Source organism: Nipponia nippon, unplaced genomic scaffold (genome assembly GCF_047370975.1).
Source record: "Nipponia nippon isolate SJK-2023a ecotype South Korea unplaced genomic scaffold, ASM4737097v1 scaffold_15, whole genome shotgun sequence".
Lineage (NCBI taxonomy): Eukaryota > Metazoa > Chordata > Aves > Pelecaniformes > Threskiornithidae > Nipponia > Nipponia nippon.
Genome location: NW_028262331.1, coordinates 5,379,050 through 5,391,880, shown reverse-complemented (window position 1 = coordinate 5,391,880; position 12,831 = coordinate 5,379,050). Strand labels below are relative to the sequence as shown.

General features: G+C 39.3%; 1 protein-coding gene across 3 annotated transcripts in view; it reads left to right on the top strand.

Annotated features, from left to right (window-relative positions):
* PITPNM3 (PITPNM family member 3) overlaps positions 1-12,831 on the top strand; it is a 146,769-nt gene that overhangs the window by 120,640 nt on the left and 13,298 nt on the right. For all 3 annotated transcript variants that reach the window (XM_087751538.1, XM_087751537.1, XM_087751540.1), the window contains 2 exons: positions 6,541-6,711; positions 11,884-12,078. In XM_087751538.1, the coding sequence (XP_087607664.1) occupies positions 6,541-6,711; positions 11,884-12,078 (366 nt within the window). The remainder of the gene's footprint in view (positions 1-6,540; positions 6,712-11,883; positions 12,079-12,831) is intronic.

Genomic DNA, 12,831 nt, shown 5'->3' with positions numbered 1-12,831 from the left:
CATGTCTTTCAGAGCCTTTAGAAGTCTGGTAGGGTTTTTTTAGCAAGTTCCATGGATTTACAAGAAAGCATAATTAAACTCCTGTTTTGCATTTCATTCCTCATATTTGCAGTACTGAGTTTTGTTCAAATAAAAAAAAAGAAAACAAGAACAAAGCTCAGCTAAAGAGAATGGGAATTCATATATATTTTCCCACAAACTAAGGGTTTTTGCTTCTGTGAAAGAGCTGTCAGGGAAAGTAACAAAAATTACATAGGTGATGGCTGGCTTTGAAAAAGGCACTGCAATTTCATTTTCTGTCTTAGGGATTTCCTTAAAGATTAACTCTTCCCTCTGAAGGTGGGAGGGGCTTGCTGGAGGGTTTGGGGCAGGGAGAGGAGGGGTTTTTTTTGTAGGACTTCATGTGGAAAAATCTGTCAGTATTGATTTGTGCACATGGATTCAAATTCTTTGAGCTAGAATTCATATTTTTGCAAGATGTCGTGGTTTCCATTTAATGAATCAGAATGGACACATTTACTCTGGAATCACATATGAAATAGAGCATGCATCTGTTTCATTAGATACCTTTTTAGAGTCTTTGAGGACAAATGCTGATGAGCAGATGCCAGTTACTGCGCAGTAAGTAGAAAATACTGGCAGTGTTTGGTACGAGAGTGCCTCAGCGGCAGGCATCGACACATCTTTTTGTATAGCCCGTGGTGGCTCTCAGCGGTTGACTGTGCGTGGTAAGCCCTCCCGTCAGTCAGTCCTGATGAGCACAAAGGAAATGCACGTTTCACTTCAAGGGAATGTACGCGTGTATTGAAAATGTGTGAAAATTGAACAGAATTGTGGCTTTTTGCAAGCGGGATTGCTCTGAAGCGATACAGTTTTTGTGTGTAATTCTCTGTGCAATCTGAAAGTCTTCCCTCGAATGCTGTGCTACATATGAAAGCATTTCTGTGTTCAAAAGGGTGACAATTACGTTTAAAAGTCATTGTTGGCCATATAAACATGCCCTTTAGAAGTAACGTTGGATTCACAGAGGTGAGAGCTGCCTTCCTGAAGCCTTATATTGTGAAGTAGGATCACTGGGACAGGGGAAGCTCTGCAAGTTGATCATAACCTTTCCCTGTCTGAAATCCAGGCAAAGCATGAACAAGGTAAAAATGAGGCTACTGGGATTTGTCTCAGGTGGTAATTTTAAAAACAAAGTGACTTACCATATTTTGACTATGTGTTGTGTGAGGCCATAGTGCTGTTTTGAACTTGAAACTCATCTGTGTTACTGGGGAAGGCTGCAAGGCAAGAGAAGAAAAAAGACAGCTTTGCCCTGACTGGTAAGAAGGGAATTTCTGAAGGTTACCACGACTCTGATTACTGTATGTGCTGGCCATTTATTGATGAGGATGTATCAGTAAAGAGAAAACACAACGTCTGTAAGGTCTGATAGCTTGCTTTAGCAAGATGTCAGAGACATGGCTTATGGACAGTGAAACCGATAAGATTGGGGCAAGATACAGTGTGTCTATTCCACAGTTTTCCACTTGCTACAGGAATGTAAATCAAGCTCTTCTGCACAGCAAGTGTTCCCGTTACCAATTTGGAAGAAATTAATGTACCATACAATGACATTTTTACTTTGAGATGCTGGAAAGCAAAGAGCAAACTCAGCTTCTGAGTCCTTCTGTAATATTTTGGTGGCAGCTCTGTGCACAGGTCAAAGTTCCCTTCTCATTTGTATTTAAATTTATAGTGGATGAACGACATAACTATAAAGAATTGGGATTATATAGAGATGGATGGCATATTTCAACGCTTAATTACTTTACTGGACTGGGACTGTATGTTTCTAAACTCTCTTAGCCAATAGTCCTTCTTTCCCCAGTCTCCGCTCTGGTACCCTCCAGACACTTTGACGGGAAAATTTCACATTAATTACTAGTATTTTAAATTATTTTCTTCAAATTTGCTCTCACTTCCATTCTCCCTCTGGTATCCTGCAGGGAGCATGCTTTGAGAGCAGCTCAACTGACCGGCATTTCAGACACATTCCAAGGTGAGCAGAGTCTACTTTGAAGCATAATCAGTCTTTAGAGGTATCTATGGTAAGAGAGTCCCATTTTAAAGTGATAATTATGGCGCAGTTGAGAGGGAAACAGACAAATTGAAACCTGTCATGCAGACAGCTGGAAGGTAGGTGAGCAGAGTCAGGTGCCCTTTTTACTGAAGTGAAAGGTAGAAAGCTACCTGGAAATGAGAGAAATAAAATTCAGGATGTTTTTATTTATTTGGTTTGTTAGAGTCAGTTTTTAAAATAAAAAGGAAGAAACTTAGATCCAGAGGTTTGCCTGTTCTGTCTGCAGAACAGATGCATTTTGTCATGTTTTACTTTCTGAATATTTATTTATCTTTACACTAATAAGAGTGTGGCTAAAACCAAATCTTCATTCCAATTTTTTATTTCCTTGCCGAATGTCTTTTCATTCTCTTTTGTCAAATATTCTGTTGGTCCCTTAGGGCTTCCTTGGCAGTTCTGGTTGCCCTCTAGCACCCTCTTCTGTGGTCCTCCCACTGCCTAGTCTCGGTTCTTATTTTCTAAAGTACTGATCATTTGTGTGTCTCTGCCAGATTCTTCCACTCTCTGTGTGCTGATTATCCTTGGAAGAGGCTTGCTACCCTATGAAAATGTCAGTGTTTTTTAGAATTCCAAATATATCATGAGCATTTAGTTACATCCACAAAGTGGCACTGTTCTACCTTAGGACGGCTGTAATGGTAGGGAGTTTTGCACTTGCTCTCAGTGATCAGGTTGGGAACTAATACTGCTAAATGCCACAGTAGTAAGAAGTAATCTCCTTTGGAACATGATGTGCTATATTCCTTTGCCAAGTTGGAAGAGGGGTATGAAAACAGCTGATAACTCAGAGGACGTGCGTTCTTATTGCCACTAAATACCATCATTTGCCCTATGCTGACAACTTTCATAACCCGGCTGTTTGCGTTCCTGGCTTGCTTTGTCTGCCTTCTGTGCATATACAGAAGGCAGACACATACAGAAAAAGTTCCTGTACAAGAAGTATTAGAAGGTGCAATTAAGCAACTGATTTGATTACATTAAGCACTTCTTTAATGTTTGGCTCTGACAGTTAATACTAAGCATGACAAGAACAAAAGAATAAATCGATATACTACCCACTACAGAAGAAAGCTCTAGTTTAATAGGATAATGCCCAGTTTACTACTTTACTTTATAAGCACTAGATCCCTAAATACGTATGTCAAAGTTATAGGCTTGCTTGTTTTAATTATAATGCAGTGCAGCACTTTACCTCACAGAATTTATTTCACACTATTTGGGCTCTGCAAGAGAATTATGCTTTCCTTGCAAAGAACTGATTTCTGCTGCGCTTAAATGCTCTCACGCAGGTGACCTGTTTCCATTTTTTCTGGCAAATACTAGGAACGAAATACAGCTTGAAGAAAGCTGTCAAAAGTAGTCTTGGATCTTTGTGGTCTTGCTGGTGTTTCCCTTCTGCTTCTCTTGTGAGGCAATTAACTGGAATACATGGGAGAGTTTACTCAGTTCTCATAGCACAATAAACTGATGGGCGCATTTTGTACTCCACTTGGAAAAATATGTTAAGAAAAAAGGGTACTTGGTAGTGGTTCCTGGAGAACTGTGGAAAGGTACTTCACAGAAGAATCTCACACGCCATAGTTTTTGCATATGGCTGGCTTAATGGTGGGAGAGTGACAAAGGTGGCATGAAGCTCCTGTTTATGGGAATAGTGGGAAAATATAGTGGGAATGTAGTGGGAAAGGGAAAAGATTTTCTAGTGTCCTCAACAAGCAGTCTTATTATCTCCCACTTTCTTTTCATCTGCTACCAGGTATGCTGATTGATGCATAGAGCCATTCTTTCTAGAAAAATCAACATACAACAGACATCAAAAGTAGATTTTGGTTATCCTGCAGCTGGAAACCTGGTAATTGCCAGTGATAACAATCTTAAAATGTTTTACAAAGAGAGCTTGGGGAGAAAAAGCCGACCCACAAAGCTTCACTTAATGCTCCCAAAGACACCCACTTTGTTCCTTTTGTGTGACAAAAATCCTACAGAATTAAAGAGGAGTTGCACTATCCTCAGAGTGAGTCAGTGACTGCAAAATACAACACACACCGCATGTCCAAAGAGGAAAAATGTTCCTGGTTTGGCAGAACTGGATTGTATACAGGTATATTGTTACTGGGAGAAGTGTCTCAGAGCATTTCTTGAGAGGCTATGAGTATTGACATCTTCATGACATGAAGAAAAGTCTCCTAGACAGTTTAGCACAGAGCGCATGCAATCAAATGGTCCCCATGGATGCGATTCAGCACATCTACCTTAGGCAGTGAACGCGGATACCATGTGGGGAGCAGTCTAGTCTTCATCTGTCGCCAATGGATTGCACTTAGTTGCTCTCTGAATGGCTGTGCCGTTCTCCCTTCATTATATGTTTAACCAGAGTTGACAAGGTGCCTGCCAGTACAAACGTGGGCTGGGTACCCGTGTAGTTTCTGAGGTTTAATGCATTTTGAGTATCTGACAATACCTTATTTCAACAGCTACATGGGCTGAGTGTGATTTGGTGCCCTACTGGCAGGATAATTTGGAGAAGCGGGTAGAATATTAAATTAGAGGAACTTCTTTCTTACCGACATCACAAATTCCTCAGTGTCTTGTGTTGTGTCCTAGTGTTCATGAGCTAGGACACCCCGTTCTAGTTCTTTCCTGAGCAACTGAATTTTTATCTTTTCAGATAGTCCTGCTTCTGACCCTGTTCAAAAAGATACATAAACGTGTGCCTGATCTTTAGAATTAACGTTTTCCTCAACTGGATCCTCGATGTTGAAGTATCTTGAGAAGGTTTTTACTATGATTGATAAAAAGTTAATTGTCTTACTAGTTTGAGAAAAAACGTTGTGTGCCTGTGCTTGTAGCCTTTATAGAACAAACATTCGTATAGAACGGAACAAAACGAAGCTTTTGCAATGGCAGTGCTGCTTATGGCAATGCTGCTATTACAACTCAGTATCCGTCTTTTAAGCTTAGAACTGGGTAACATCAACATAGTCTATATCAAGATTTGTCCCTATATACCACTAATAGCAGCAAGCACCAGAACATGAATTTTTAGAGTCCTTCCAGCAACATGGAAAGCACTTGAGAAAATCTGTACGAATGTGGTGTTTTCTGATGTAGCTCTTAGTGACTCGCTGTGACTGCAGCAGAGTTTTGCTCATGTACAAATACCTTGACTGTTGCTCTTGAAAATGAGAAAGAACATAAGTAGTGTGGTATTTTGGGTTTTTGATTGTTTTTTTAATTCCATGATGAGTGCTCTGGTGAGAGATATCACTTAAGATAGACTCCGTTAGATCTAATATTCCATGACACCTTACATTAAAACTCTAACATCTTTCTTCATGGTTTCCAGTTAAGCATGTGTTTGGCTTGTGCATGGAAACAGTGCTGTACCAAACATGTCTTCTAAGGAAAATCATCATACGTGTTACCAGGTTTTTGTTATCACCACAAGGAAACAGTAATTCTATCAAAAGAACATTTAGGGTTTATTGTATAACACAGCAGGTTTGAAAACCTGTCTTGCTTGCTTGGAGTTCATGGGGAGCAGACATAATATTCCCAAACATATTTTATAAATACTTTAGTCATTCCTTTACTCTTGTAGTTAATAAACTGACTGGTGTAACATGTAATGCGGTACTATACAAACTGTACTAAGTTTAATGAGCCTGTAATGAATTGATTTGCTCACGCTGGCAAGATTCAGTGTGACTGAAGTGTGGTGTGGTGGTAAGTGCCTACAGCGACTGTTCTACGGACCTCAGCAGCCTCGTGTGATCACCCATCTGAGTATAAGTTATGATTCTGTGCTGTGTGTTTAGTCAAAAGAATACCTTATTAGCTGAGTAAGTGATTTTCAGATTTGCATTTACAGTTGCAGCCCAAAAACCTCAGGAGCTGCACACCTTCAGCAAAAATCATAGACATTGCTTTGCTGTTATAGTATGACCAACCTCATTTCTATACATTACCTTCCATAAGGTGACTTCAGAAACTGCAGTGCTTTCTGTCCCCTGCCTGCTCCTGCTGTCACCTAGATTTAAGTCCTCTGGACGTAACAGGCCCATCAAACCATTTTGCTGGTAAATATTTGAAGTGCTGAGCATCATAGCTGTAATGCTTGATAATATATTTACAAGATTTTTAAACTTCTTTTTCCTTCCTTACTTCTGCGTGTTTCTCTGGCTGGTCTTCACGTCTGCTACACGCCTGCATCTCAGATTGTGATGTCTCTGTGAACTCCTTTGCAGTGAAGTGTTCTTTACATGTAAAATAGCAAACAATTTAGTTAAATTTCTTGTGGCCAGATGCATGCTAGTCTGGAGTTTGCAGAAGACCATATTAACCATGTTTCTGTATAGACTCCTTGAAAATTGTGAAGGGGCAATACTGAACTCTCTTTCTCTGTCTCATTCTCATCCAAGTATGCCAGGTCCGCCCAGCCTGCAGCCAAGTGTACAGCTTCTTTCACTCTGCTGACCCCTCTGCCTGCAGACTTGAACCATTGCTGGAGAAAAGATTCCATCTCCTGCCTCCATTCAGTGTCCCACGGTACCAGAGATACCCACTAGGGGATGGAAGATCTCACCAGTTAGGTACAGTGCCTGTTTTCATAGCTCTCCTTACCTGTTCGTCTCTTAAGCATTCTCTCCTTTCGCAGCTCAAGAGGATTTGAAATACCAATGTGCTAACATGCCAAAACCAAGTCATCTGGGACAGAATGGCACAGACATATTTAGCAAATGTGGAACCAAAGAAGATTAGCAAGAAAAAATGTTTCTTACGGATGAGCTTTGTGATACTCGTTGTGTTAAAGAGGGGTTGGAAGGTGATAGCACTGCTTTAGTTGAAGTGTTACTTGCAAACTTCCATGTCTCTGACTGTCATTTTAAACAATTCATTTTTACAATTGGTTGACCTTTGCCTAGATCTTCAGATACTGTTTCTCTTGGTCACTTGTCGTTGGTTTATTTTGGATATCTACTAGGACAAATTAGAGCACTGGGCAAATCATCTTTTGATTGCTCTTTTCCTATGTAGGCTGCTAAACAATAGTTATGTTGGGTAATAAATGTTTGAATCCAGGAAAAAACAGAAATAGACTGATTTGTGGGGAGGAAGGAGGAAGACGTGGATGAGCAAGGTGCTAGTAGAAGCAGTTGTGCTGTTATGACTTTATAGAAAATGAGATAAAATCATGTAGTTGCAAAGTATCTTGACTTGTCATGTTTTGCAAAAAAGGAATTGATCAGTGTGTATCTGTACCTGCATGCATATTAGATTTATTCTTTTTGCTACAGATTCAGACACGAATTCAAGCCTCAGCAGGATATTTCAAAAGGCTTTTCAGGATTCAGGGTTTAAGGTTGGAGGCTAATATACAAAAATGGCAGTTTTCTGTTTGTTGGAGCTAGAAGAATGCACTTTTCTGTGCAGTAGGATTCTTTGTTTTATCCGCTCACATATGGTGTACACTGGATGCAGATCAGTTTGAATCTGATTAAATCAATGTTTGAAAAGCAACAGTTGATCTTGAGTTGCAGAAGGTTGGTTTCTAGGTGTTGACTTCACTGAAACATATGAAGATCTGGCTGTTCTCAGGAATTGACTTAAGGAATAGCTAAGGTGAGGGATGGTCCAAACTAGGGAATAGTGCTCTCTCCTCACCCCCATGCCTGAGTTTTCTTTCAATGGAAATATATACCCTGCTTTGCATTCGGACTTGGAGTTATTATAAAGCCTGACTGTGCACTTGGAAATCCTGCTGGTTGGTTAGACACAAATTCTGTCACGGAGACATAGCTAAGGCTATCTTGAAAAGTTGAACCCTCCTTTAAATAACTGTCATAGGAAGAATAGTTCCCTTAGGCTGCTTTTCAAATTGAAAACCTTGCATGGGTATGTTTTACCAGCTTTGTTGTGTTAAAGTAAACCCTTCAGACAGAGTGATTCGTGAAGCAGAGACTTTAGAAGTGATTTGGGAACAACTGGTGTTCTTTTTGAGTTCATCTAAGGCACTGGGTCAGAAGATTCCCCTATAGAGCATGTAAATCTGGAAACCCTGTCTGTTGGATGTATTATAAAATAAAATTTCCTGAGTGCTAATGATCAGCAAATGTTCTGTGGTATGGTTTTGTATTTAAATCTCTGCAGAGTTAAATCATTGCTGTGCTTTACACCTAAGCTGAATTATATTTCAATGAACATGAAATCCTTCCATTTAAATGCAAGTGCCTTGAGATCCTTTCGGAATTTAAGGTTCTTCATTGACAAAGGATTAATTCTAGTGACTCTATAGGTTTTTTTTTCTTTCTCTGATACCTGGGCTTGTCAAAGTATTTCTTAAAATGAGAGCCTTTGTGGCGTCAACTGGAATGGTAGTTTACTAATCAGTTATGATGAGACCTAGTTACACCAAACTCTTAATTATTAGGCACCGCCCAAAACAGCCTTTTCTGATAATCTTTCATGTCATTAAACAATCTTATTCCCTGTTCCTTTACTCATAAGAACCAATGATTAAAATAAAAGTGATTCTGTTTTCTGCCCGACATTCCTGTTAGGTGCCTCTGTGGAAAAAAATTATGATCTGGAAGCCACATGAAAAAAATTTACTACTAGTAGTAAAAGAATTTCACCATATGTTTCATAGGAATGGTTCAGTGATAACACAGGCTGGAGAACATGATGAAAACTGGAGGGGAAGGATTTCTATAGCTGGGTTTCGGTTCTTGCCAATCAAATGAAGCTCTTGGAGCCAGCTGCTCTGTGCATAGGGTTTATCTTGAAGCTTTTAGTTTATTAAATTTACTTTTTCCATTGAGATTCAGGAAATACCTAAGACTTAAATGGCAGGACTTAAAGAGCAGGGCACACATTTATCTAGACGATTGCCTTTTGCATCCAGCAAGCATCAGTACTTATTACCGAGTTTATTCCCAGGGTCACTCAGTTTGTAGTAATGCGGTATTGTTTGTGTGTCTGATGGATTGATCTATTAAGAACTTAATGATGATGAAAGCTGGCTCTTACCAGGCTTGATTTTGACAATCACGGAGACGTGACTAGCCCAGAGAATTATTCCTCTTTCTGTCAAGCGGTCAGTTGCAACTTCTTCTGTTGATACAATTCCTAATGTGGATGTGATGACATTATTAGGCTATGGATAAAATAGCTTAATAAAACAAAATTATTTGGGGCATGATTTAAATTCAGTTTTCTGAATGTACAGGAGAGTCAACACGTTATATGCAAAGAGAAAGAAAAATTAGCAAAGATTAAGCTTAATATCTGAGATATCTTCGACCTATGCACTGGATAGATAGAATGGAAATAATCGCATGAGGCATCCCACTATTTCAGAAGTCACCTCTTAAGGGGATATTTACCTCGTGTTGCTGTGACATACAGACAACTGAAAGTAAAAGAAACTGCATGCAAAGCACTGCCAGACATACAGAGCAGGTGGAGAAAACATTTATCTTCATAACTCTTTCATCTATGGTGATTGCTGACAGAAGACATAGCAGTAGATAAGGATTTAGTAACTGGTGGGATTTTTTTTACTCTAAGGACAGGGTACAAAGTTCAGGTTATGGTACAGCCCAGAGAAGGCCATGCTGTCTTGACCTTCAGTTAAACAGCAGCTTTCTCAGCTGCTGCCTAGTTGACATTTCGTAATCAAAGTACTTTTGTAGCTATTATAAGTGAGCCTTAGCTTCATGACAGGTCTCTGATCTACCACCAGCCATGTCTTTTGTCACTTAATTACATGTGAAATTTAATTCCTTTTTTTGCTTTGCTGCGTATGACATGATGCATTTTATCTACTTGAGGGTTAAAAATACAGTTGTTGTATATTAATTCAAAACACTTGGTTTCAACCTATCCTACTTTCTAGACATTTGACATAGCAGAATGTAGATAATCATAACGCTCTTTATTGTTTAAGCTTCTACCTCACGTTTTACTTTACAGCACAATTGAAATAATTGCAAAATTTTTCTCTTGCAGTTTTATTTATAGGGAATGGGCAGGACTGCCAGTCCAGACTATGGCTAATGCAACTGGTCTGCTTCATTATGGATAGATAGAAATTAAGGTCTAAAAGGACAGTACTTCTCCAATTATATATATATGCGTAAACGAAAGTATTGTTAATTTTGTCTGGAGATGGTTACTCTGTGGCCTTGAGGAAGCTGCTTTGCTGCTTTGTATTGGCTGTTACTATCATAATTATCCAAGATGAGACTCTGTAAAATGATCTGCCTTTATTTCTTATCAAGCATGATGGTAAATTTAGAGTAGTTTAAACATAGCTTTCCCTACTGTATGGCATCAACAAGATTCCTTTGAAAGAACAGTACATTGCAGTTTCTTTAATGAAAACTCAAAGCGCATATTCCCATGGAAACTACAATTGAACATATTCTGTCCAAACTCCGTACTCATCACGAAGTGTTAGAATTTAATTGTTTCTCTGATTCAGTTGCAGGGCAGCTCCTTGTGTTGTCTCATGCAGTTGAGATATTCAAGGCTTATGTCAAAACAAGCCAGAACCTTTCTAGCCATGTCTGCTTTTTGGAAGGGAGGAGATTGTAGGGAGCTATACTGCTATTCCTTTTCATTTAATGGTGACGTGTTTTACCAGTTCTGATAATCTATAGACACTTACGCTTCCGGTGTATTTTTTTCTAAGGAATGGTGTCCTTTGAAAGCAGCAACTTGTTGTTGTGTTCTCCTGTGTGCACCATTGAGGTATTCAGGGCATTGAGAGTTGGTATGACTTGAAAAGTTGAAAAGAAATTTATTCCAGGCCTCCACTACATAAAGAATCGTATGACACAGTCCCCAACCCAAGACCATGTGAAAGATGAGCACAGCGTGATTACCGTTATTTGTCTGAATGGGACTGAAATACGCTCAGAAATAGAGCAATACGTCATCAAGGGCCGTCTGCTTTCTTTTGTATTATGTGCATTGAACTGGGTCTCCTTTTTCTTTTGTTCACTGTTTTAATCTCCCCAAGAGGTTTGTTCTCTGAAAAACAACACCAAGGAGTCAGCTGCTTTTGACATGTACTTTGCTGTATAACCTGTCTCTCAGTTGAGGTTCTGCCTTTCCTTGGTACAGGAGGGATGTGCAGGCTGCTTCAAGCAAAATTATCAGTAATGCTTTTATTTAAATGCACGTCTGTTCTTACATGTTTCAGAACACCTTAGGAGGAAGGCTGTATTTCGTTTCATTAAGCAGAGGTGTTAGCCATGGCCCTTAGCTCATCTGTCAGAGTGGCATGAATAAATGAGAATTTTGTTCTATTTGGGAACATGCAAACCAGTAGATAGCCCTGCTGAAGGCTCTCTTTCTAAAGTAATTCTGCTCATGTCAGGAAGAGGACTAGAGAAGTATCACAGACTCCCAGAGTTGTGTAGCTCTTCTCAGAGAATGACTTTAAAATGGATAGGGTTGAGTGTGAAGTAATAGCCTCCCAGCATCACTACCCAGTTTGGAAGATCTTGGCCAAAAGCACCCAGCTGCCATTGCATTTTGATGGCAGTAGGGTGTGCTTTCTCCATTTAGTCATGGAGTCTCATGCTGTCCTCTCTCTGAAGGAGTTTAATACATGGTCATTAGATCTGATATTATTCAGGAAAACACTCATTAGCTCTGTGGTTAAAAAAACAAATACACAAATACACATATACACAGCAGTTTTTCATCCCTTTTTTTTTTTTTTTTTTAATTATTTTCATTTCTGTAACCTGCAGGTGATGCTATCCACAACCACAGCGCTCTCTTCCTTGAGAACAGCTCTTTGAACATACCTTTCTCTCAGGAGAGTCCTGGATCTCCAAACACATCTGATCAACCACAAGGAAAAACACGGAAGTTGAGCTTGGCTAGCACAAACAGTGAAAACTCAGGGTCAACAGAAAGCTTGCCATCAGCATACCTCACCAACAGTGAGTGAAGCCTAGTGCCATGGGCTGTCTGATATGGCAACAACCCTCCCTCCACATCCTTTCTGTGGAAAAGTTTATTATGAAAAGAAAAATTACCTGCTTGGAAATTTGGGGAGAATGAGAACAGCCTAAGTTGCTGCAATTTTAAATAACACAATTTAGCTTCCTCTTCTGTTTGTAATTAAGTAGATTTGTAATTAAGTAACAGAAGTGAAATCGCAGTTTTATATTAAGGTGCCATTCATAAATAGTCATTAAGGTTTTCATACTAACGGGAGTTTAGAAGTATGTTCCAGGCATGAAGAAATATAAACAGGTCAGATTTGTCACCCATGATTAAAAGTGCTATAAATCATTATATTGTCCCATTATGGACTGTAGTCATACATCAATATTCCATTTGCTATTTGGGAAGCATTTGCAATTCTTCCTCTATAACATGATCATAAAAGTCCTAGTCTTTCACTGTGCATTTTCCATGGACCAGGAAGCAATGGCAATCATGCTGAGGTGATTTCTGCTTCCCAAAACTTGGACCCAACAGAACTGTTTAGATTGCAGACATTTAAGTGGTGATGCAGTCAGTGAAAACAGTACTTTCGTTTTTGATAGATACCTTTAACAGACTCTAAATGTCAAGATTAAAAAAGCAGACGACTTCATTCAATTATTTAGCTTAAACGTAACAACAGCAAGAGATCTATTAAGAAGATATCTTCTAGAAATGTGATGCTATTTTGTTTTGTTTTGTAG